Here is a 26,239-nt window from a genome sequence, read left to right as displayed (position 1 = left end):
GCGATTACGCATGATTGTGCGCGTATCTCGTCAGGAGTCTCTCCCTTGGAGCGACACTCGGAGTACTTTGGGGCGTAATCGCCGTATCCCGGGAGCTCCCGAAAGTTTCTCCAAGTTTGGCTCGTTAGTCATGTGCGCGGGAATAATCCGGGCGCTGATAGCGGAAGACGCGTCTCGCGGGCGCTTGTCATTGAGAATTTTCAGCAAATTGCGCTGGCCCTTTGTGCGCTGCCGAAGAAAAACTCTCTCTCTCTCGCGGCGAGGAAACGAGCAATTGTCGCCTTTGTGCGAAGTTTCGGCGCACAAAGGTGACGGTCGCGACGAATGAAAAAAGAAAGAAGAAAGAGAAGCGGGAGGAACAGAAAAGAGCATAGAATAATGCATTAATTTGGTCCATTCAGGCTTGCGAACTGCGAACGGGGTTAATGAAGTCGTCAGGTCGTCACGCGCGGTTGTTATACTAATTAACGGAAATAATTAGCGGTCGTGATCCGGGCGCGCGCAGGTCGCGCGGTTCAACGTTTTCTGATGAAGCGCGCTTTTCTCGCGGGGAAGACAATAGCGGGCGTTCGCGGAACGAGAAGAACCGTTCAATCGTCGTTAAGGGCCGAAATGAATTCGTGTTAAAGTGTGAAAACGTCGGCCTGCTCGGGGTGTTTATTTCGCACGCCACCGCGCGTGCAATCCGTCTGTTTCAATTGGCAGTCGAGGGATTGCGAACTAAAACGTTTTATGCATCACTTCGCCACGGCACAAAAACACATAACGATGTTCTATTTATTCGACGTATAAATAAAAACTTTGTAAAATCGATCTAGAGAGAGAAATAAAGGAGTTGAAAAATGTTCGAAGACTTCTCAAGGAAATATTTTCGACGTCAGTTTTGTCATTCGATGCGCTCGAAGCATCATTCGCGAAGTATCACGTTCGCAATTTAATTCGCGCAGCTATGATATAAAACACCCAAAGTGGAATTAACGATGCATAATTAAAACGACAAGTTCGCCAACAAGTCCGATCCCGGGACGCGATTGCCTTACGGCGGATTATATAAAACTTCGCCCGTCCAGACGTTGATCCCACTACTGCGAGATGGATCCGGCTCCGCCAGCCAAACACCGAGGGGCTTAGCGGCTTGGTTTTTGCGACCGTTACGGCGTGTAGATACGGCGAGAAAGGAATTACGAGAAGCCGCCGTGTAGTTCGGCGATGTCATTTGGTATTCATATTGCTATACCGATGCTCGCAAAACACGCCTTTATACGCCGGGACACACGGAATAATGTATAACAGAGAAGAGAGAGAGAGGGAGAGAGGAAGGAAAAGTATCTATTGCATACTGCATGGTGTTTCGCATCTCTTTGCTCGCCGAGAGCGACTAAATATTGCAATATTATAAATTAACATGCTCCATAATATGGATTACGTAACGCAACAAATAAAATAAAAGAGAAAAATTAAAACAAAAAAGATTACTTATATTTTATTATATTATTTATACGAGCGAAATATTAATATGCATTCTCGCTGCCTGATATATTGAAACATTGAGTAATCCAAGAAATCAAAAAACGTATCTGAAATGATAAACATGAAAAATGACGTCAAACGCTTAAAAATTCTTGTGAAAATAAAAACGAAAGCTGTCCGTAAGCATTTGTCCTTGCAATTACCGACTTCCGATCGTTTTCCAATTTCGGGAAACCGGAGGAGTTGGCGAAAGCGCTCGTAATAGCGCTAGACTAAATCGCGATAAATGAATCGGAGGAAGGAGCGAAGATTTCTTCGGTTTCACTTCGATTTTCTTCCACGCTCCCTTTCGCCTTTCCTCTGTTGTATCTATACAGTCTCGTTTTCCGCGATTGTTCAGGTCGGAAAAGAAGCGGGGCGATCATGGGACAAGGACGGGCAAGAAGTGGGTTAACTATCGCGCGATCTCCCTCGAGAAATAGCCTGTAATCTGGAACAGTACAGCTCTCCTCCACTTACTCCTTTCTTCAATGTCCGTTTTTGTTTCTCAGGACGCTTTGAAATTATTTGGGGATCCTACTGCGTTAAATCATTCTGCAGAAAGTATAAATAAAAATCTATGAAACGCTCGAGATAATTTTTTATGTCAATGTGGAAAGATATTTGTTTTGCACTTGTATTAGTATCAACAATGGCATTTACAGTAGTATTAACGAAATAGAATTCCTAAAATCTTACATCATTGGACACGTTTCCACGTTTCTAAAAGACATCACCTTTTTCTCGATTTCCGGGGATTTCGGTAATGTCTGCGGAATCGGAAACGATCGTTAGAGGATTGGTGCAATGACGCTCGTTGCACGACGGCCTTTTGTTCTTTCTATCTGTCGCGCCGATTCTTTTCAAGTAGAAATGGAGGCGGGCAAAAGGGAAACCTTGAAAAATTATTAATTGCCAGATATGTCACTCACCTACGTTCGATCACGGCGGTTTTTTCAATGCGAAAGCATGTCACGAGGGCTCGTTTACGTCCGTCGCGATCGGAGCAGCGAGCGGAATCGCGAATACTTGCCGTCTCGCGGAAGTAAACAAGTATATACTCGTGTCAGTTTTTAAATATTTATGGAACATGGAACATAGTTTGTGGAACGATTTGTATCTCACAACCTACGTGTGCGTGCGCGCTATATGCGTGAATAGCTTCGTGTTTATCTACTGGGACCCGTACGATGAATAGCAGAAAATTATGCAGGTTCGGATTTCTATAAACATGATCTATAATTTTATAATCCGACGGCAGCAATGCGGGATGAAACCGTCTGATATGTGATACTAGAAAAAATTGCAATAGTAAAGCTCTTCTGAATTTTATAGAAAATTTCTCTAAGGATATGCGTTGAAGTAACAAATGAATGATAATGATCGTCATTTTTAGCATAATACTATAAAGAAAAGAAGTTCTCTGTTGTGATTCTAAAAGCGTTGTCAGTAGCTGTAGGCACGGATATATCTTTTACGACGTGTACTCAAACTGGAGAAAAATAAAATCCGGATACTTTTTAAATAAACCTTGTGTAAGCTAAAGATTTTATGCTGTTCTTTATTTTTACTAAAAAATTAAGATTGCTTGAAAATTTAGGATAAACTTCTGAGAACCAACTCGAATCACGTCTTATTTCTTATTATTAACGTATTCTTGGGTGAAAATATTTTGAATGATCCCAGCTCCACAATCGTGTCAATATAAAGAGAAATATAATAAAAATATTTTATAATATCACATTAATTAATGCATAAATTTTATTTGCAAATCTGTGTATATTTAGCTATGTAAATATGAAAAAAAAAAACAAGAAAATATCTTTTTCATCAATAAAAATCTATTTAAAGATGTTTATTTTTAAGTTATTCACAACATTTTCACCGAAGAATACATAAATAGAATATGAATGATTTTTGAAAGTTTATCTAGTAATTGTTTTTAAAACGTATTTATATATATTACAATTTTCGATAATAAATCTTTCTGACGTTTCTTATTTAAAATATTTTTTGATGTAACATACCATTCCCATATTGAAAACCTGATTTCTATAAATGGAATAAATATTTTGATTTATTATAGAGACGTAATATTTTGATTATAGAGCGAAAAAGCATTCTAGTGGTTCATTCATTCAAATAATATAGCCCAATGGAAGATACGAGTTATCTTTGTTATCTTTTCTTCTTATACGACATTTGTGGAAATCTCTTCACATTAGAGCACTTTACCTTTACGCTACATAAATGTATTTGGCGCTTATGTATACATACTAATTGCGTTTCTGATTAAAGTGGAAACTTTGCGGTGAGATTTTCTCAATTTCCCCCTTTTCTTCGACGAGAAGCCACCCCGAAGCAAAATGGCATGCCGGGTCGACGCGTTTCAAAATTGCCCCGGCGTTCTTCGTATCTCTCTCTCCGCCGCGCCGGGAGAGCTCTTTTTGCTCTTGCGCTATTTGTTATTATTGCTCTCGTTGAAGCGGGTTTGCGCCGCGACACGCATACACGTGCATATACACGCGCATGCGAGGCGTGCAAGGCGATTAACTTAATAGCGGCCGCGATAGCACGAGTTCGCTATTTAAAGCGGCCCCCGGAACACGATCGCATAAATCGCAAGTTTTCAGCCGATAAAATGCACGCGCCGCCCTGCACGATCCCCTATCCTCTCCCTTCCCACCCCACCCCCCAATCCCATAAATTAAACGGAGCTAATGCGCCACGACCGATACGAAATTGGACGGCTTTAATGCAGATCTACGGGCTCTTGCATGATTCCAAGATTTAACGCCGATCGTTTCACGATGTTCATTTCAGCGGATCCTCTAAGTCGTTAACGATTAACTCCTCTTCGCGCTCCGATTCTCCCTGAAGAAAACGTGCAACGCGTAAAAAGTGTTTCTTCTCGCAAATTTTTTTTTTTTTTTAACGCTGTGACGAAACCGCGCATGTAGGATTTTAACAATTCGCAACGCAAACATTTACTCTCGCGATTTAACGTCTTCGAGACTAGGATGCGTGCCACTCCAAAAATACGCCTGTGATTTATTTACCGTTCTCGAGGAAGGTTAACGAACGAATATCTTAATACCTCACACTCACACTTCTCCTTTCTCGCCCCGAGACGCCGCGCCGCGTGCGTGCGAGTCACGATCGAAGATTCAGTACGATTATCCGGATAGCAAGCAGCGGAAAGGAGGTTAAAGCGTCGCTGAGGAGCATTTCCAAGGTGCAGAACGCGTACGGTCACGTTTTATGGGCTCTTGCTCTCAAAGGATTCGCGATATCGTCCGACCGGGACTGTCGATTTCCATATCAAACGTCCTGAAACGCCGGCGATAATAAAATCGCGCGGAAATAAAACACGGCACTCGAAATTCCGCCCGGTGACGGGGAGATCGTCGAAGCTGCGCGATTAGAACTTATATGGATGATAAATTCTCGGGGAAACTTTGCACGGCGGGCGAACGATATTTATTACCGTCTTTCAAGATGTTCTCCAGTACGTTGAGCGTTAGCAGTTGAACGATAATAATTGCATGATTCATTTCCTCAAGTTTATCCTGGAGGAAACTAGATTATCCTAATTGAACGCCGGAAGACAAATCTTTCCACGCGGTCCCGCGCAATCGGTTTACATCCGCGCAATATTCCTCATTATATTTCGCCCGCGGTTCTCGCGGGCAGAATCGAGGCGCGTTTCCGCTCGAGAATTTTTATTCCGGACATGTCACGCGTTGCAAATTGCCGGAATAGTCGGGAGGGATTAATCCGCGTCGTTTTACAGCGCCGCATTGTAATCGCGTGTCGTTTCTCCTAATTAAACCGGAGACGCCGACCGGGGCACCGCGAGATCCGTCGATCGTTAAGCGAGATCGCCACGTTCTTTCATTCGTTCCGGATCTCCCCGTTTCTCTCTCTCGTTCGAATCCGACTGCTATCTCTCGAAACGCCGTGTATCTTTACGAGGGTAGTATCGCGGGCGTAAAAGCGGAACGCCCCGAAACGAGACGAGAGATCCCGGGCAGCTGCGCGTCGAGAAAACTCAACGGGATGCTCGCCTGGCGAGCGGGCGAGATCCACGGGCTTCGATAATATGAAAATAGCGTGAATTTTTACGAGCGCGACGAAATACGAAACTGCACCATCGCTTCCCGTCGTCTTTCTCTTTCTCGGACGTGTCGGACGGCGAAGCCGGAATGTCGATAGCTGGGGAAATACGAGGTGTCACTCGGAAATTTCGATTGCCAGCGCGATACGCGAAACGTGGGGGGAGACGCGGGAGCTCTCGGACGAAACGCACGAGCGACACGGGAGTTCAAGAAGTGTCAAGAAAGAAGCAAATCTGTTTCCCGTTTATCGCCGCTTTGACGCTGCGCGATATGACAGGCATGATCGCCGAGTCGATAGAATTATTTACCTAGCGACAATTTTCGCAGAATAAATATGGCGAGTAAAATCTATATCTATCGGATATTTAACGCACGATCAAACACGTGTGTGCATTGGCGTACAAGAATAAAATAATGCCGGCAATAACGTTGAGCGGCAGTTAGACATCGTTGACAATTCTGTCGATGATCGATCTTGTCGACGCGACGAAAGTCGCGTTGGCATATAATTACAACGATAAAGAGAGCGCTCCGAAAGCGCTGGAAAATAATTGCAGCCGCTTTCGCCTTGAAACGCGTGTCCAGACGATCGTGTGGCGTTCGCACCCCGGCTATATTTAACGCGTCCCATTCCGCATACGAGCGGATACCTATTTTATCGTTTATCTGCGGGAATCGGGACGCGAATACGAGTACGACGATCGCTAGAAACGGCGAGACGAGAGTGCTCGAGGCTCGAGGCGCAAGAGCTGCTCGCGGACGCGCGCGTGTGATCGGGAGAACGCGTGCACCGCACGCACGCCCGTGTGTGCCGCACGCAATGCGGGAAGGTAAAAGGCGTAGGTGGATGGATCGATAGAGCAGGTGGCAGCACGTCGGTGCTCTCCCTGGTTCGCTTCCGGCGCGGCGGAGTGTCATTGGACTCTCCGCCGATCGAACGATTGGCCTCGGCACGAGATTACGAGAAATAATATCAAGGCTAATTCACCCGAAGGAAGTGGGTGCGAGGAGTAAACGCAATTATCAACGATCGCGCCTCATTAAGACGCGCGGCGCGGCGTCCCAGATGGTTTTCATGACTCTCGGCCTCCTCCGACGAAAGTTCGCGAAAAGTCAAATAGCGAAAAAGCGATCTCGACAAGTTTAAATTGATTGAACATTGTCGAAAGATACTTTGAGGTTTTCCGCGAAAATTATCCGGGAAAAGTTTCGATCGGAGATATACTGGGAGGTATCGCGAGAAATAAATATCGATGAGAAGCTTTCAAAGCTCCTCTTATCTCGAAAGCGCTTATATTTTAATGTGAAATGTTAATTTTGTACAATAACGTAACTTCGCAGTCACGGATTTGCTTAAATTTTAATACAGTATATTAAAAATGTTCAAGGAGATCGTGGACACGAGCACGCGATGAGACCGGAGCGCGTAAAGAATTTACTTACTTTGCGAATGTCTTCTAAATTGTGAATTTCCGGCGACAGGCCGCCGTGTACGCAAAGGAACTGTTGGTTCATGAGGGCGGCGAGCGGCAAACAGTCGAAGGCATCCATGCACGCGTCGTACACCCTCTCGGAGTATTTTATTTTACCTGAAAGCAGAAAGAGGAAAAAGATCCAAGGTTAAAATAACGGATTAGCACTTCATTCTGCGTTACGAATGGATTTTGGTTCCTATCAGTGTTACGACGACCGTATATACGATTGTGTCGAAGAGGCTGCTTATTTCGGCCACCTTTATGCGGGCGCGCTTTCACGAGACGGGAACACGGAGATCGGGAGCCGACACGTCTAATCCGCCGTTGGACGAAAAGACCGGAGATGGAGAGGGGAATAAAGGCGACGCGAGAGAGTCGTGAGGAAAGATCCTGAGACAAGCGAGATGAAACACGCATAGTCGGCCATGGACCGTTCCGTGAACGAGCCGTAAAAAGGCGGAGAGCTCTATTTTACGTCGCGCTGCCGCAGTCCTCGCAGAATAATGGATACTCTCCAGGAGTTACGAAGGACTCGCGCCGCCTGGTCGTCCACGCCTGTTCTGTGTTCCTCGAAATTTCGCAGCGCATCTCTCTCCTCGCGCGGCTCTCCTCTCACCGTGTCCCACCGAGTGCAGCCGACAGCCTGCTGCCCGGCTCGCGCGAGCGATAAACCGCTCTGCCCGCAAATAAGCCGGAGCGGTTGGGTAATTGTTTGTCTCATTTCTATGGGTAAAACGGACCGATCCTACGGTACGGGTAAACCCCGTGTTTTCTCTTTCTTCCTCTTTTTTCTTTCGATTCCAAGTTCTGATTACTTTTATAACTAACTCGTATGACGCTGCTTCACATGAAAATTGTAAAACTTTAACTCTCAGAAGGATTTCGTCAGAAGATCCTCTCGAGCCGTCGCTCTCTGTTTCTGACACGTTTCTTGTTAAGCGTAACCTCGGAAATTGACGTGAAACAACTTGTATTTACTACGTAGACGAAAGGATCGTCGTATCGCCGTGTTCGAGGTGACGCACAAAAAGGATTTCCTACCAATAAAGCGGAGTAATCTCAGCAGGATAGAGATTTGTCGGCGCTGGAAGCTAAACGGATCGTCGCCCGAGGTTGCCGCTCGAGAACCTTCACGGAGATCTCGCAAATGAATGACCCGGCTGGCGGACGTGGGTGCCTCTTTGGGGTTGCGGATTGAAGTATTGCGAGGCAGATCGTCCGTAATATCGCGCCAAGGACGCGCTCGGGGGCGAAGCTCTCATGTCTCGAGATTATTAAACGAGAGAGAGATAAAGAAAGACGTACCATTGAGATGTCTAGAAAAAAACTCGCCGAGTACAGTATCATAATTAAGTCGACAAGACAGATAATAAGAGAAACAAAATTATTTACAAATAATATAAAAATTCGATTACTTGAGGACGATTAAAAGGAGTCCTAAATAAATAATTTAACTAGAGATTGTCGAACAGAACTCTCGCTGCCTACCTATAACTAGAAGATATATAAATAGAAAATATATATTGTAACCCATTCGTATGCAACGACAACTGATTTCCGCAGGGAGCATTTTGTTTTATACCCGTGACCATTAACGCGGAACACACCCCGCGCGCCGCGACAAAAATGACGATTTTGGCGAAATCGCCGGCGAATTAAATGCGCATCCGCTCTCGTCGTCCACCGCGTTCGTGGACAAACGATCGTTTTTGGCAACGAGGTCCATTTCGAAACGACACCGCGCCGCGACGATCTTGGCGCGCGGCCACCGCGTCCCGGCTTTCTTGCATGCGAAAAGCGCGCGAGCGACAAGATCGCTCGGAATAATGCGTTTCTCGAGCTCGAGCTCCGGCATGCGACCTTCAGGAAGCACGATCGTTAGTTTCCAGCGTTGCGTATTGCGAAAGGGAGTCAGAGGAAGCGCGGATGCAATAGACAATCGCATAATAACGCGCTCCAAAACAAAGAGGCACGAAATAATTATAAATATTTTATTATTAGAAATATAATTCTAAATAATTTTGCAAAGGCAGAAGCTTTTTGAAATTCGCAGCTTTATTTATTCTAAGATTTCCATACGAAATCGGGGAGCCGCATCACCCGTATATTACGCTAGACATGGTGTGGTAAAAATGATGTATTTGAGAGATATACGAGATATATACGGCGGCAAGGAGCAACCGCGCATTTATCTTGATAGAACTGGTATCGAACTTCTCTATACGTCACGGTTAAGCGCGCTACATTTTTCTCGCGTCATTGTTACCCGAATTGGCAGAAAAATGTGTGCGCGGCGGCGAACGTTGGAAAAACGTCGGGGGGGAAAAATGCGGGGTAGGGTCGCACGAGCGCGATATATTATCGCGACCTGCTGCATTTTTACAATATTATATACCCGCGTTTTAGATAAAGGTGCGATAGGGACGGAGCTTCCCCGCGTTATTGTAATCCACAATGCGCTACGATCGCTACGATTACCTTGGTTACGAAAAAAATAAATGTGCACGATACTCCGAGAGTTATCGGGTCTCGGAGGTTAAATTTCTGTGTGCTGCTTTCGTTTTAAAGAGAAAGGGGGAAAAAAAGGAGAATCGCTATGTACTCCCGTTTTTGCGCGAGCGTGCTATCGCGACTTCGCATCGCGAGGAAAAGCTCGGAGCTGCTGGAGATAATCGCAATTTTCTCGATCGGTCGGCACGTGAATGCCGGTATAATAGCGGCGGGTAACTAGGCCGGCGTAAATAGGCGGCTGCGAAAAAGAAGAAAATGCAGAGAAACGCGCGGATATACGCGAGCGGGAGGGCACACCCTCCCGCGCCGACCCCCGCGGGGCTCACGAACGCCCCGCCAATAAATGCACGGCGAAAGCTCCGTTAAAACGATGATTAAAGCGCCGGCTGGCATCGTGTGCACGCGCAGCACAGGGATTTTCGCGGTTATCGCGGTTATTAAACGCGCGTGGAATCGGGGTCGCGGTGCGTGCGCGAGCGCGAGCGATTTTTTTTGTCGGGCGAAACCTCCCCCCTCCTCCGCGCGGGTGGCTCGCATTTCGCTTAATATCGCGAGCGGAAATGATGTTACCGCCGGTTCTGGATGTAGGAGGAAATTAGAACTGTTCTTCAAAACGAGGCCCCGGGCATGAGAGTGCACGAAAATGCATCGTCCCCTCTTGACGTTCACGAGTTCAGCTTTTTACGTTTTGCAATAATAATAGGAGCTGCGAGCGTGGAATATAAAGGCAACGGCAGAGAAGCGAGAGCGGAGCGGCGAGATACAATGGGGCAACGTAAACCGTTTAATAACACATAAAACGTTCTTAGAGCCGATTAAGAGCGCTATACGAGTTTATGTCCGACGCTCGTAATCAAACTATCATTAGGACGACGGGCGGATTTATACTTGGAAGATATTAATACGTCGCCGGTAAAATGTGATGTATTATTTCTCGGTCTCTAAAAATAAATTGACTCGATATCCTTTCTGCGTGATAAATTACCGATACATTAATTAGTCAGCACTACTGGCCGAATCGGAGAAACGTATGTAAGTCTCGAAAAATACTGCTCCTTCGGGCCTGTCGTCGCAAAGACGTCAGCGGTGCATCCCCTCGCGACGCACAGCTCGGGAACTCGCGCAGCAGAGAAGCCGGCGGCGTCTCGCGGAAAAGTGTATCGATCGCGGAAAATTGTCCGATACTAGGTCAACCTGCGAGTATTTGCGAGGCGCCCTCGCTCTCTCCGTCTCTCGGTTTCCTCGGTCGCGTCGTTGTAACATTTACGATGCGAGCGACGGGACGGAAACGCGGTCGTAATACACGACGCGATATCCTCGCGTGATGATGATGCGGGCGGACGTCGGGGCCCGTTCGCGATTATGCGGAAAGAGCGAATTAAACGCGTCGAATCGTGCGGAGATGCGTCTCGATCGCTCGATTTTTTTCGTACGTCGCGATCACGCGTATATGTAAACGGGAGGATGTGAGACGAGAACAGCTGCGTCCGACGTTAAACACGCCGCAAATCTGGATTTTCTGGTGTCCGCGTGTATACATTGCACCACGGTGGGCAGAGAGCCCACGTAACGTGACGTAAACTCCCGCGATTAATGTAATCCCGGAAGCTCGCCCGTTGCGAGCAAACTTGAACTTAAGCGAGACAATAAGAGAGGAGAGAATCGTGGAGTGTGCGGAGCGTATCCCTGCCCGTTCGGGCAAATATAACGCGCGCTTGCGACGTCCGGCGGTTTACGATCTCGTAACTTATCCGACGTGGGGTACGACGTGAACGAAAGACCGAGGGGACACGCGCGGGTCACAAGGTCGATATTGCACACGCAACACGAGTTATCGTTACGATCGAGTCTCGTTACTGCAGCTTTTTTCTATAACATTTGTATCGTTATTACGTAGCATAAACGTGACGTATTTTATTAGTTCCAGAGAATTTTCGTAACACAATTTTCCAATTTTATTTCTTTGAAGAACGGGGTAATCTCCTTTAGTATGTAGAGCGAAAAAATAGGTATAGGGGATGCAAATTGTAGAATAATTAACTATTTGTAGACTAGCAAAATATAGAGCTATAAAAACATGTAAAGAATAACAACATAAATTAGCTTCATTGAGAATTCTGTTAATTAGGTCAGATGTATTCCCAATATTTACACAATATTCTACAAAACAATATTTTCCTCTATATACATCTAAATTTAGGGTCTAATATTTATGGATGAGGATAGTTTATTTTACTGTATTAATATGCAATGCGATATATTAACATTTACGAAACAATCTATGAATTATTCACATTACGTTTACTCGTTGTAAATATGTTTGTCTTCGAAACGTGCACACGCTGTCGCGTCTTATAATTTTTATTCGGCTGTCGGTTTTTTCTCATGAAAGCTATATTGTTTGAAGCCTAGTTATGACTTTATGACACACGCATATGTCGGGCGCCAAAGTAGATGTAGATGAGTCGCATAAATTTCGCTGCAGCGCTTAGCTTAATTCATCTTACGAGGCAACACCCTGCCGTAACTAACATGGCGGAGAACTTAATCCAAGTCGCGAATTATTAAACAGGAAATAATATCTTATTACGACGCGAAGCAAAAGCGGGCCACGGCTAAAAAGCACGCGACAACGTAAAAGATTCAATGACACGAGAAATAAATATTTCTAAAACGGAGAGAGACCGGATGGTCTTTCTTGCTTGCAAATGTTTTAAGGAACAAGAAAAAGACTCGCGGTTTTCATTAGGTTGTAAAACTGCTCATTTACGCGATATTTTTAGAAATTGTAATTACGAATATGAGGAGAGTTTAACTGCCCGAAAGGGAGATTACTTACATTCCTGCTTAAATGTGAAGTATTCCGTGAGATGACGGCACTCGTGGTTACCTCTGAGGAGAAAAAGTGTTGTGGGATGGCACAGTTTCAGCGCCCACAGGTACAATACGCACTGAAACAGAAACGAACAGAGTAGGCGTTAGCCAGGTCATCATACATATATCATACATAATATGATCGACGTAATATATCTCGAAATAAATATTTTTTTTTAAGTATACGTCTAGAACAAAGCGTTGTTAATGTCTAATGTCAGAATTGTCTTTCATAATCATACAAAGATTAAATCGTAAAATAAATTTATTGATAAACAGTTTATTAATAAGCTGAACCACATCAATGAATTTTCGATAAACGATCAGTAATGTCCAACAAGCCTATGGTAACGTTCGCTCAAACGACGAAGAATGCTTTACAAGGAGAAATGGGACAGCCGTCAAAGTCATAAACATTCAAACTAACTCGCGACTGTGCTCTGCATATCGCGATCCTCCAATTAAATCGAAACAATTCGTTAGTCTCCATCGAGCGGCTTCAATCGCTCGAAGATCCCCCCCGGTCTGATCGGCATTCCTCCGGCTTTAATTGCAGAACTTCCGTGTCGACGTGAATTTCGAGCGACCCGCTGCCGGCAGATTGCATCGCAGAATGCATTCGGACCTCGCGAGATTCTCTCCGTAATTTAACGCGCTATTAATCGGTGCATCGGTCGAAGAGAGACGAACCAAAGTCGCAACTTCTCCCCCCCCCCCCTCTCTCTCTCTCTTTTTGTCTTTTTCTCAATGTCTCTCTATGACAACGATGCCATTAATAATCCCGAACGTGAAGCGCGCTTAAAGGTGGAATATCTTGGCAACGAAAATCTTACCAACGGTTCTCTCATCTCGCAAAAATGAATCGGGTGGCGAAAGCCGTGACTTGCATTTGGCTTGCATTTCGTGTACGCGATAAAAACGTGTACTGCGCAGTTAGCACGAGGCAGCACGCGTATATTGTATACACAAGATGAAAATTATTTAGCGAACGCGATAATTGCTCGCCGAAAGGTCGTTATTGTTTTCAGGAGACAATAATAACACGAAAATAATAAATCGTACGAAACTACAAACACTGCGGGAAAAATATAAGATGTTATTAACTACGTGTTATAAAATAACAAAGATATAAAAGATATAAAAGATATAAAATATATATATATAGATATGTCAATTACAGGCTTGCCTGTCGATTATGATCGCGGAATTAAAGTTCGAATTTCAAGCTTCCCTTTGCCGGAGCGATTGCGATCGTCGGAATTCGGCTGATGTTATCGAAGCGAGGTGCGTTACGCGCGAATGCATCACTAATTAATATTATTCATTGTAATACACGGACCACTGACCCGCATTAAATTGGAAATGGCCGGTTGCTAACGAACGGACCGGATTTCGCACGAATTTTGTGTCCGCGCTAATTAGCTCGCTCGCTCGAATGTGGCGGGCGTAATGACGACTCCATTAGCTTCAACACGGTTTCGGGTGGGAAACGTGGAAAGGTGGAAAGGGGCAGGGCGCGATCCCGTCGCGACCCTTTTATGCGGCTAACATTTGTGTCCCCGTATTCGTTGTACGCGGCTGTTTAATAATCACGGGTGACGCGGCAGGTTTTAAACAGGCTTAATTGCGCACGAACAATGCGGATTAAAGCTTTTACAGACACCGCGTGTCCGTTGACAATTTTCTCGCGCCGTGGAAAATTCGATCTCGAACAATCCGCACGTCTTGATATCATCAATATGCAAAGTGCGTCGCATCAAACGCGCTTTCTTTAATCTGCGAATTTTTTTTTACCAATTTCGACCGAATTGAGAATTTTGATGGAATCAGAAAATTTTCGACGTTAGGTATTTCAGAGATATAGACTAGATATTGAATTAACGTATAACAAAATAATCTTGGAACTGTCTGCAGAATAGATTTTTATCTATCAGCAACTCGAAAATTTAATTTAAAAAAATACTACATTTTCGATCGTTTATATTGTTTGTAAGAAAAAAAAAACCAATCGTATTCCTTCATTTTTTAAAGATCGAGTCAAAAGTCAAAGAAACCGTAGTTCGAGGAAAGCACGTCTTTTGGACGAAATATATATTCTGTGCATTCGTACTTAAAGGTAAAATGTAAATTAACACAATGTTATTCATTCTGGAATCAATTTTTCTCCTTTGAAAGGTTAATTTTCGTTCAACCCATCGTGGGTTGGGATAGCCGCCGAGAAGCCCTTTTCAGTCTTTCACGATTGCAGACCGTAAAAGAGGGGAAATTTCCGAGAAAAAGTTGAAAAATATTCCACCGTGGTCTTACGTAAGGTGAAACAGATGTGATTGCGATTGAAACCGCTGGACCGGAACGTTTAACCTTTGTGCATCAAATCGATATCATGGAACTACCAACATCGCGCGCCGCGGCTCCGCTCCGGTGGAGTAGGAGGGAAAGAAATGTCACACGTTTGGTTACATAGGATATTTATCTCCCGCTCTCTCGCGTCTCACAGGATCGTGGCGACGACGGTTAGAACGTCAGCGGTGGGTATCGGCTACACCCCGGTTTTTTCGATTTTGCATGACGCCACGCTTCCGAGAGAGTGAGAGAGAGAGATAAATCCTCGCGCGCGCCCGTCTACCCGTAAAAGCTAGGGCGCCAGGCAATTTTTTTTCTTAGACTTTCGAGGTCAATTATTTTCTCCCCGCTGACCCGATCGACTGTCTACCGTCGTCCTCCCCCTCGCGTCCCCCTCCGCGGCCCTTCCTCCAGCCGTCCCTTTGCGAAGCCAACGGAGCGGCTGCTCGCTCTCGCCTTGCCCCGGCCGCTATAATTACACGCGAGGGCCCTCATTGGCATTGTAACGAAATAACGCGCTCGTCCTTCAGATTCTGCCGCGGCTCGCTCGCGATCGGACGCGCTCTCCGTGCTCTCCGCATCGGATTATCCGTTCCCTCCTTACACGGCGATTGCGCGAAACGCACACACGTGGCTTGACAATCAAGTTCGTACACGAGATTATAACTTTTTTCTTCTTCTTTAAACTCAAACTCGAGCAGTTCATTCGTCCAAATTAATAATATCTTCTTCAAGGCGGAGAATCCTTTTACGTTTATACTCCAACGATGTCCCTCCCCCCCGCTGAGAGATACTCTTGAAACTCTTCAATTAAAATACCAGTCGAGATGCCGATTGAAACTTCTTTTTTCAACTCAACAAAGATTTGTACTACTTAGAAACACGCTGCTTTATCTTCGTAAACATTTCTCAATGTTTTCATAATTTCTTGGCCATTCTTTCAAGGATCTTCTCAATAAGAATTTTGATATCGATTCCTTGCCCCTTCAATATCACTTGAGATCCTCGACGCAATAAAGGGACGCCTTTGTTAAATGAACGATTATTGAACGTCTATATATCGAATTTATACGCTATCAAAACAAGATGTACGGAATGTAATAAAAAACTGAAATTAAATACGAGGAGTATATCTACGAATTTTTAATCGAATTCAATAATTCACTCTTTTTTGTATTCGATATTCTAAGTTGCACAATTATATGCTTTCTTACAAAACGCGAGAAATTACTCGAGAGAATTTGAAGGAAGCCTCTTTGTAGCGAGGATGTGATTTTCGAGAGTACACGGAATAAGATTTTCAAACGAACAATCATGGAGGATGGAACTTGCTCTCGTGAGCGTGTCCGCGTCTTCTCTTTAAATTCGGATTCTACCTCTTTGTATCCATCTCCCGACATCTCCTGGAATGATCAGAAGCGAAAGGTTTCCGTCGAATGTCAGAGAAAAGACTTCGGATTTGCCCGTTGCAGGATGCATCGGAATCGGACGCAGAATATCGATCTCACGGAGATTTAACGTATCGCTATCACGTGTGTGTCATGTACAAACACACACACACAGAGAAATATACATGTACATACACAGTCACCACGGTATTCACATCGCGCAGCTGCGTACCTGTGCATCGCTGACATATCCTCTTAAAACGCGGAACGAATCCTTTCTCCGCGAGCGCGCGAGCCATCGAACGGAGCATCCTTGAAGGATTGAGCATCCTCCGAGCGCGAGCAGCCGCGCGACAGAAACCTCTTCCATACCGGAGCGCACGCGGCTCCGACCGATTTATAATACCATTTACCAGCGGACGCGAAGGCGGTCCATTTTCTCCGCGAGATATTCCCCGCTCTCGAATATCGTGTCGTAAAATAAGGAAAGAGAGAGAGAGAATGAGGAGTGCTACGCTCCATCTCTCGTGTCTCCCGTAGATAGATCGGCCCCCACGTAATGCACAGTCGTAAATACAATCGAATCCGCAACTGCTCGTGCGCCACAGCAAAATTATCCTCCGAGAAAAGGAGCATCGCTGGCATTGCCGAGAAATCTCGTGTTAGTTCCGCGAACGAAGAAAATAACTATACAGTCTCCAACAATCATCAGACAAACAATATTTTATTTTCGTTTCTTTTGTCGGGTATGAAGTTAATGAAGAAAGCGGGGAAAATACAATGTAGAGTAGTAATTAATAACGTTATTAATATTTATAAAAATAAGGCTTTCGAGTAGCGATTTAAACGAAAAGAACGTTCCTGTGATTGTTATTACTGACTCTATAGGTATTACTTACTGCATGTAATATTATTTTATGTTTGCGAATGTTTGTTTGCGAATATATCAGTCGATTTTAAAAGATTCCATTATGTTCGGTCCATCAGTTTGATTGGAAACAGTAATTCGCGTACAGCTTTGAACCGCCGACATTCGTTCGCGTGCGTCATAAATCTGACGGCATCCGTGCGCGCTTCACAACGACAACATGCTGCGCCTTGCATTATTCAGGGAATCTACGAAGACGCATCTTGATCTGAATAACGGCAGCCGCGGAATATATCAAGAGATTTTCTTAAAAGGAGCCATCTTGCCCGCGCGCTGCCTTGTGAAATGTACTTCGCGGAGAATATATTTAAATCTTGGGTACACGCAGCGCACCACGTGTAATACCATGTACAATATTGGATTGTCCCCTATTTCTTCCGTAAATTTTTGCACCCGGTAGAAATTGTTGTGGTAAAATAATGGTGCGCTTTCGGTACAAGTTGGAAATTATATTTCGCAAATATGTTGCCTATTTTTTTTTTTTTTAATAAATCAATGAATGAGATTACAAATAAAAGATTACACAACACAAATGTATTTTTAATTGTCATCAAGAAGACTTTTTCGCACTCTATATCTTGATTTTATTAGCCCTTATTTTCTGTAATCTATCGTTCATTGTCAGAGCCTTTCTGATTGTTTTATTAAAAATAAAAATTATTAGAACTGTGTCTTATTTTGAGTAAATTAAGAAAGACGAATAAATTCCCAAGAAACCATATAAGCTGTCTTTAAAATATACAAAAGCTATACGATCTCACACACACAATGTTGAATACTTGTCGTACCATTGACTTCCTCCAAAAATAGAAATTGTATCCTGTTCGAGATATCTACGCGTCGTCGCAGCGAAATTGCATTCTTGTGTATCTCGCGGTTTAGAGCGCGATCGCACTAAAACTTTATAGTTTCTCCCCTGCCTTTCGGAAATTCGCGAAAGGAAATTGTTCGTTACTTCCACAGCGTAAAAATTCCCCGGGATGCGAGAGAGCGTCGCGAGAGGAGCGCCACTCAAGATGCCGCTCTCGCTACACTTCGAAGTCTCCTCTCGCGCATTTTCTTGTTCCGAGTGGCGCGACGAAATATTGCATTATGCTCGACATGAAGCGTACTCGCCCGTGACGAAATTTTATCTCGCAAAATAGACTACTCGTGTCGGATCAAAGTTGATTATTCGCGCATGCTTCGAAATTACATTCAGGAGAATACTTCCGAGCGCAATACTTCCGGGTAACAAATGCATTGTACGTGCATTTGTATATACGAGTCTCCCTCTCTTGACTATTGCGTTCTCTATACTCAAAATAAGACTCTCTATTCGAAAAAATCTAAGGAGTATTTGTTCCACGGAGCTATCTAGTCGTTAAATTTAAATAAAAAGGTCTCTGACAAAAAATCAAACTTTAAAAATGAGATTCAAGTAAAGTAAGCAAAATATTGATTCCTTAAGCAATATCGTCTGTTGACATGCGTCAAAAATTATACTTTTCTAACTCTTAAAAATAATTATTAAGAATATAGATGAGTTGTTACACGAGGTAAATTTACAGCGATTAATACATCCGACACAATATATACACTCGCAATTGACCGTTTCGCCTTTGGAAATCGGAGATTTTCCGAAAAGTTTGTAAAATGTTAATTCGCGATTTTAATCTACCTGCGAATGTGCGGGATATTTGCAACAATCGAGCAGTATCAAAGCCTCCGAGTATTAACGATTTTGCACTTTCTCTTAAGCTGGATAAACGGGTGAGCGAGCCGGCGATTTAATAACTAATTAATTAGGACATACGCTAATTACAGAATCCGATGATTGAGTGCTCTCGCATAATTCCCGAGATAAAGCTTTCTCCCCGAGCGATCAGAGTAAATGTTCACTTATGTTTTATGTTATTCGTATATTCCAGTTACGCTGACATATGCAAATGCAATTAACTTTTAATTGTTCTACACTCTTAATTAGTGATGCAATATTTGCCCTAGCGATCACGATTTTCTACAACATGCTTCCTTTCACGTACTCACCTCGATACTGAAATAACCCCTGTCAACATAGTCGCCGAGGAAGAGATACTTTGTCGAGGAGGGTGGACCGCCCACCTCGAATAATTTCATCAGGTCGTAGAACTGTCCGTGAATGTCGCCGCATACTGAAACCAAAAGTAGATCCAAATTAGAGATGTAGAAAGAGGGTCCCCTTATATATATGTATAATTAGCAGAAAGTTTTCTCGGCCGCGAATTACGTAACGTCGCACGCAGTACCTCTTACCGAGCGCAAGTCAAATTATGCGAGATAAAAGCACGATTCAAAAAACGAGGCGTAATTACGCCAGCGAGCGATTAATATAGTGCGATTAAAGCGCATCTTGCGTCGAATATATAGACATTAGCGACCCTTGAGAGTCGGTAAACTTGTTTGCGAACGTTTCAAAGTGAAATTACGTTCCCGTGTCGCGAAGGATATGTACGGGACGAAGCGGCAAACGTTGAGAAACTTCAAGTTCTCGAAACTGAGAACTATTAGCGACCAGAACCCGGAGTGACGTCGGAGTTACTTTGACGCGGTATTGCCCGTCGTTCGTTTCCAATAATGTTTCACATTGTCTAAAAAAAATTATTTAAAAAAAAAATAAAAATTGATATACGTACATTTATATATCACTAGGACAATTCGCTAACACAGTCGTGCTTGTATAAGATCATAAAGCGGTAATAAAAAGATACTCGAAATAGAGAAATGCCAAACAATATTCACTCTTCTTTCTATCCTTTCCTCCTATTCGCCAAAATGCTTTTTGTCCAAAATCCACAACGTTATTTTGAAGTGTTCGTACAATTTTCAAAACTTGAGACTCTTAGCAGACAACGGACAGTACAAGAAACCAAGACGAGAGATGAAAGAATTTTTAAGATGCGTAAAAAATGTAACGGAAAGAAAGTATGACACGTTGGAAAGCGATACATTGTTATACACACGATGATAAATAAAGACCCATAAACACCCTGCGACTTGGAAACTTAGTTTTCCAGCCATCCAGCGGAAAACTATTGGAGGACTGAATACTGGTGTGAGCCGGCATAACATCATAGCTTATGACTATCAACTATTTTTATTATTCACCGCTTGCAGTACGTTACTTGCAGTACGGCGTTGCTTTCGCAACATTTTCCGATACCGTTCGTTGCAAGGGTGCACACCAATAAAATTTTTCCCGAACTATGCGCCGCGCAAGCGTGGCCGTCCGTTGTGATAATCAAATAAAAAAAGCGATCTATATTTCAGCTTTACACTTTGGCTCCCGTTCGAAAAGCGCGGAGTGCATTAATGAGGGATTGATATAATATTTGAGCATCGCTATGATGGAAACTGTGATCCACGAGTTACGTCATTATTAAATAAAATTTTGCGTGGTTCCTCTTCAAATACATACGTCAGCCAGTGCGCCGCGATCGACTCTATTTTCATGCTGTTTCACAAAATTTTTAACGCGGTGGAGAGATCAAACGCGCGCGCGTTTTGCTTCTACAGGGAAAAAGAGAGGGAGATGGAGAGAGAAGCGCGAGAGCCTCGGCGTTTACATAAAATATTATCGCGGAACAAAGGCAGACACCGACAAATAACATCGACGGCGCTTTTTGTTCAACACGCGACGATCTCGCGTTAATACCGGGTCGGCCTCAGAAACTGGGACAACGTCGCGCGCGTAAAGCAGCGAAATATGAGGCAACCTGACGGCGAAAGCGCCGGATAGATGTCTACGAAGATAATTAAATTGAGATCGTATACTAATATAACGGGACGCGGAATAATCGGCTGTAAAGCAGATGAATAAAGAGGACAGAATAGGCGAATGGGTCAGCCTGAACGGCGAACTAAGCGCGATATATCGGGCGGTGTGAGAGTCTCTGTTAATTTTACAGAACCATAATGTTCTATAAACGCCTAAGATTATCATCTTACGATTATATAATCACTCTTCCTTATATTTCGATGAAAAAATATAAAAGGCAGTAAAATCATGCTTGAGGGAATTACAAAAATCTACAAAATGTTAATTAAGAATCTGCAAATCGCTTGATCTCGTAATACATCGCCGATCTTCGCACCGCATTACGTAGATTAATGACTCCTACGGAAAATGAGATAATTCGAGCCGCTCGTCTGCGCTTTAAAAGTCGAGTGGCGAGGAATGCGTGGGAAGAAACCTACTCGAGACTCCACAAAAGAACAGGAAGAAACTGAACTTTATTCTTTAGTCCCTTCCCTTTCTCCGCGGTGCTTGCACCTCACTGTTTTTATTCTCCTTTTTATTCTTTTTTTTACTCCTAATGTTTTCTACGAAGAGCAAACAGGACGAACGCGAGTATCGTGGCACCATAAATAAATGATGCATCGCAAACAAGAAAAGGAAAGAGAATACCTCTAAGGAAATACCGTATAGAAATATTATCGATTCGGTTAAGCGTATTCTGTATAGAACCTAATAAATTTTGTAGATCCAATATAAATATATCCTGGAGAAAAGTTAAAAATTTTAGTTCTCGAGTTTCGAAAATTTACGATCTGTATCTTCGATCTGCTTATGACCGATTTTTGCATTTTTTAAAATCTTGCTTCCCGATATTCTCGAGAAGCTAATCCGGTGTCCTATTTTTCGCCGGAAAGTATCGTGGGATTCTAGCAAGTAGTAATTTCAGCAACGCGGATGACACTGGCGCACTGCCGCAAATCAAGTCTAAATATTTTAGACAATCCCCAAATGTATCGGTTTGGTTCCCTCTCTCCCTCTCTTTCTCTTCCTCTCTTTCTCTACGTTTAATTATTCGCCATGCGGATACCGTAGGGGAGAGCACGAGCAAAGCAAGAACGTAATTTCGGCTTAGCCAACAATGTGACCTGACAACGTTACGTGCAATTCTATTGACTCGGCTTTTGCCGATGCGTCACGCGCTATACGTGAACCAACTGAATTTTCGCAGAAACCGCGCTTATAGGGTGTATCCTATGCGCGCAATGTATTCGCAATCGTGATCTAATTATTTAAATTGCCTACGTCATTGGGGCAGATCGATGCGGATGCACTTGTCGATACCACGCGGAACAGAAGTCCGTGCATCGTCGCACGAAATCAGATCGGCACGAAAGTATCCGGCATTGTTACACGATACGCGGAGTCGTTTTTCACTCGTTGCCTAAAGTAAAAGTTCCAGTTTCGCAAGCATCTAGATCCTTTTACCGTAAAGTTACTAACTTTAACGGAACTACCGAGACGATATTGCCCGGATACATATACCTGCAAGTTGGTAAACTCGCATCTGGGAATGGAGATTGCTTCAAGGACGACACGCATGTTTCAATCCGCTAAATCGAGATGAGTGGAGACCATCTTCCTCTCCCTCTCCCTCTCTTGGTCGACACAAAGTGAATTAAACGGATATTCACGGCGGCGGTTCGCAGCGACAAGGATCGCCGCTAAGTAAGCACGAATTAACATTGCCGATGACATGCCGAAGAGCAATTAACGCGAGACACGAGCCAGCCTTGATCGAATGCCTCGATCCTACTACTCGCTTACGTTCCAATATTATCCCGGAAATTTCTCTTCCCCTCGGCTGAGGAATTTCCCTGATTTATAAAATAGGATAAGACGTTTCGGGATACCAGATGAAATTTGCCAATCATCTTTCGTTCGCTCACTCGAATTCCGTGTAGCAATAGAGTTTTGCAAAATTGCTACAAGATAGGAGGTATCGACAGAAGCGAGACATCGTTCGTTACAAAATTGTACATTTCACGAGAATAGAGAATGATTTTTAACCTGCCTCGAAATTCCTCAAACAAAAATATCACGTTGTTCGTTTTATTTATTCAATGTTCTCTCTCGTCCTACAATTACGCTGTTGTTCATTATTTAAAACTGACGAGACGGACGTTATCTAGGTTAACATGATTAGAACCCCGCGATGCGCGCAAACCGCTAACGATGAGCGCCGACGCGTTAGCGCTTCATCGCGTTTTTATTATAATCCGATTAAACGCGATGGTGGTCGTGGTGACTTCTGCCTGCCATTTAATAATTGGTTTCCACGTTTGCAGTTAACAATCTGCTCATCGCGGCGCTAAAGCGGATTTCGTTCGTGCGCGCTTTCTCGTTGATTATCGATGAGCGCCGGCGTTTCCGGGTTAAACAGGAGGACCGGTCGGTCATCGTGGAAGGCCGCATACGCGCTCTTAAAAGCTCTCGGTGCGTATTGCGCGCAATTTATCTCGTCCGCGCGAAATTTATGGCCCGTCGACGCTGACGAATCGGAAAGCTATTTTTTTTCGAGTAAATAATGTATCGCGGCCGCTATATCACGTATATTATACGACAAATGTCATTGTCTTACACGACTACGTTATATGTGGCTACACACATACATATATGTATACGCGTATACTTTCAACCTTGTCTTGTTACGTCCCTTGCCATATTTTTTCTGGTAGACTTCTTACTTATCACTCTTTCCCTGACAGCTACATCTTTTTTACCTGTACACGTTCCCTAGCTGCCATATACATATATATACGAAAAATATAGGTCAAATAAGTATAACTCAAACATAAGCCTCTTCGGTTCAAGTGGGTATCCACGCGCACGAGTCGTTTCACGGACAACGTCCGTCGCGGGGAAAGTAGTCAGGCTGTGCCAGCGTGTTTTAAACGAAGTAACCGACTGCAAGGCTACGACGAACGGTCTCGGCTGTGAAACGGTGCATAAAAATGCACTTACTTAGCCGCATATAAATCGATCCGCTCGCTGTTTACGCCGCTATTCCGAGGTGGTGCATAAACTCACACTCCCCCGTACACCCCTCCAAAGCCGGCGCAACCACTCCATCGCGCAACGATAGCGAGTAATGCTTTCGCGAAGGAAAACGCGGGCTGTTCAACGTTAAACGTAGAAGCGCGAGACACTTTTCTTGACGAGATGCCATCGCGCGTTACCACAGACACTAGCATTACCGACGTCACATATAGGTACCGAATTCGAGATGCCTCGCCTCGAAACCCGCGATGAACGTTAGAATTTACGGCAACACAGTAAACCAGGGAACGTCCGTACATCATGATGCTTATCCCGACGCCGCGGGATAATGCGGAGCCTTACGAGAGATCGCGTAAACCGTTCGGCTTTCGACGATATATACGGATCTTACGTGTCGCGATTCGCTTCGATGATGCTTCAAGGGAGTTACTACCCCGATGCGCGTTCCATATTGCATCTGTATCTGAGTTACGGAGTGGAAGTGATCCCCTGCACCGCCGCGCCGCGCCGTCCCGCTGGCGAGGATAGCCGTACTGGGCGCTTTATTAAGAGATTCGAGCCACGTACGGGTGTAACGCGGCATCGTAATCCAACAAACGTACGTTCTATGGCGGCGATGCAGTTAACCCACATCGCTACGGAATATCCTCACCGTAGAGGAGGCTACGAACTTCGTTAGCCGGCGCCGTCGATAAGCGGAACCGTAAACCGTAAAGATTGTAACGGGAAATAAGGTGCAGCGCACTCCCTCCGCTTCTGTCGCAATATGGTCTCACGTGGGATGGGTTTACCTAAACGTTGACAGTAATTCAATTCTTGTATATTTTCGAAAATAAAAATCATATGTAATAAAGATATTATGCTTTCGCTATATCTGTACGCCTGTATGAAACATTAAAATGTTCTCTCGTTGTCTAATGTTGAAATACTGTGTATAAATATAGGATATAAGCCAAAAGAAAATCTAGTTTATTAAAGAATCATGACTTTTTAATATAATGCATGAGTATGAGATATCCATAACTTATTAGTATGAAAAATCATCATAATTACGTTTCAAAAACAATTATAAATTTTTCCTCATAAGTGTTATTCTTCGATATCCTTATAATAAAACGAGAAATATGCTTATTATGTGATGCAGAGCTTGGACACGCGCTTCACACCGCGCGCCGTTATATTTTCATACATTTATGCAACATTCATAGCGAGATCGGAAAGAAAATCTAGAATTTCCAGTTGGCACGATCGGGAGCCTCAAAAACAATCGCGACTATTTGCAAGTCTCAATATGCGAGAGCAGAGAGAGGAAGAGTATCTCTTGTGGAATTCGCCATCGGGCGGATGCCGGAATGCGAGCTCGCTGCTAGGCAGCTCGAAGCTATTTCGGTTGTGATTATTTCGCGATCATATAAATCTTTCCCCTCCCCCACCCCTGCGATGAGAAACACCCGGAGACGCAGCTTGACAATTTAAGTTACACGACAAGCCCGGCATCCGCGTGCTAGTTTCGCCGCTGAAGAGCCGCGATGTCGTACAAACATCTTCTTGGCACACACGCGTCTATTTGTGCAAGGTGTTTGAAAATTAAATGTCCCCGATGTTCATCCCCTTCGTTAAAGCGACAAGATTATTAAGTAACGTGTAAGTATAATTTCGAGTTTTGTAAGTAATTTAAAGACACTTTTCTAAACAAAAAAAAAAGACAAACGGTCGAGATTTTCATTCGTTTGTTTCATAAAAATATGAATTTTGTAACTTGGCATCTTCCATATCGAACTTAAAGAGCTGTCTCTAATTTCATCTGTTTATAACGTCGCGTAATATATGACATTATCATGTTGTATAACGTTGTATTATTCATCGTTTTATCTCGGTAAAGTAATTGGGGCAAAATTATCGAAGCAATTTCCGATCTTTTGTCTCCTGAATATATTTCGGACTACCTGTACTTTATTAATTTTCGCATTACGTCAGCTCTCGCGTAATTCGGACGTCGAAGTCATACTAAAACGTTGCTGCAGTGCGCCATTATGTCAGCCAAATTCCCCGGATGACTCTTACAATTAGCTTAAGCAGCTTGTAAGTACAATGGCCGTCAGTACCTGGGGCAGTTTATGCTATTCCAGCACTTCCATTCTCCGCCCATGAGAGCTCTTAAGACACTCTCTTGTATTTCTATCACGTACGATAGGTGACTGGGGATCGTTCGAAGGCGATCGTCATCAGTACCATATACGACACCATAACTCCCGCACATTCTCGTCATCGTATTTTTC

At 43.9% G+C, this 26,239-nt stretch overlaps 1 protein-coding gene across 13 annotated transcripts in view; it reads right to left on the bottom strand.

Annotated features, from left to right (window-relative positions):
* Positions 1–26,239, bottom strand: part of LOC112468722 (serine/threonine-protein phosphatase 2B catalytic subunit 2-like) — a 112,235-nt gene that overhangs the window by 28,109 nt on the left and 57,887 nt on the right. For all 13 annotated transcript variants that reach the window (XM_025038128.1, XM_025038123.1, XM_025038039.1 and 10 more), the window contains exons 3-5: positions 19,175–19,299; positions 12,453–12,564; positions 7,071–7,216 (exon numbers count right to left, since the gene is read on the bottom strand). In XM_025038128.1, the coding sequence (XP_024893896.1) occupies positions 7,071–7,216; positions 12,453–12,564; positions 19,175–19,299 (383 nt within the window). The remainder of the gene's footprint in view (positions 1–7,070; positions 7,217–12,452; positions 12,565–19,174; positions 19,300–26,239) is intronic.

This window comes from Temnothorax curvispinosus, unplaced genomic scaffold (genome assembly GCF_003070985.1).
Source record: "Temnothorax curvispinosus isolate PA1 unplaced genomic scaffold, ASM307098v1 QBEX01000258.1, whole genome shotgun sequence".
NCBI lineage: Eukaryota > Metazoa > Arthropoda > Insecta > Hymenoptera > Formicidae > Temnothorax > Temnothorax curvispinosus.
This window is presented reverse-complemented; position numbering and strand designations above follow the sequence as displayed.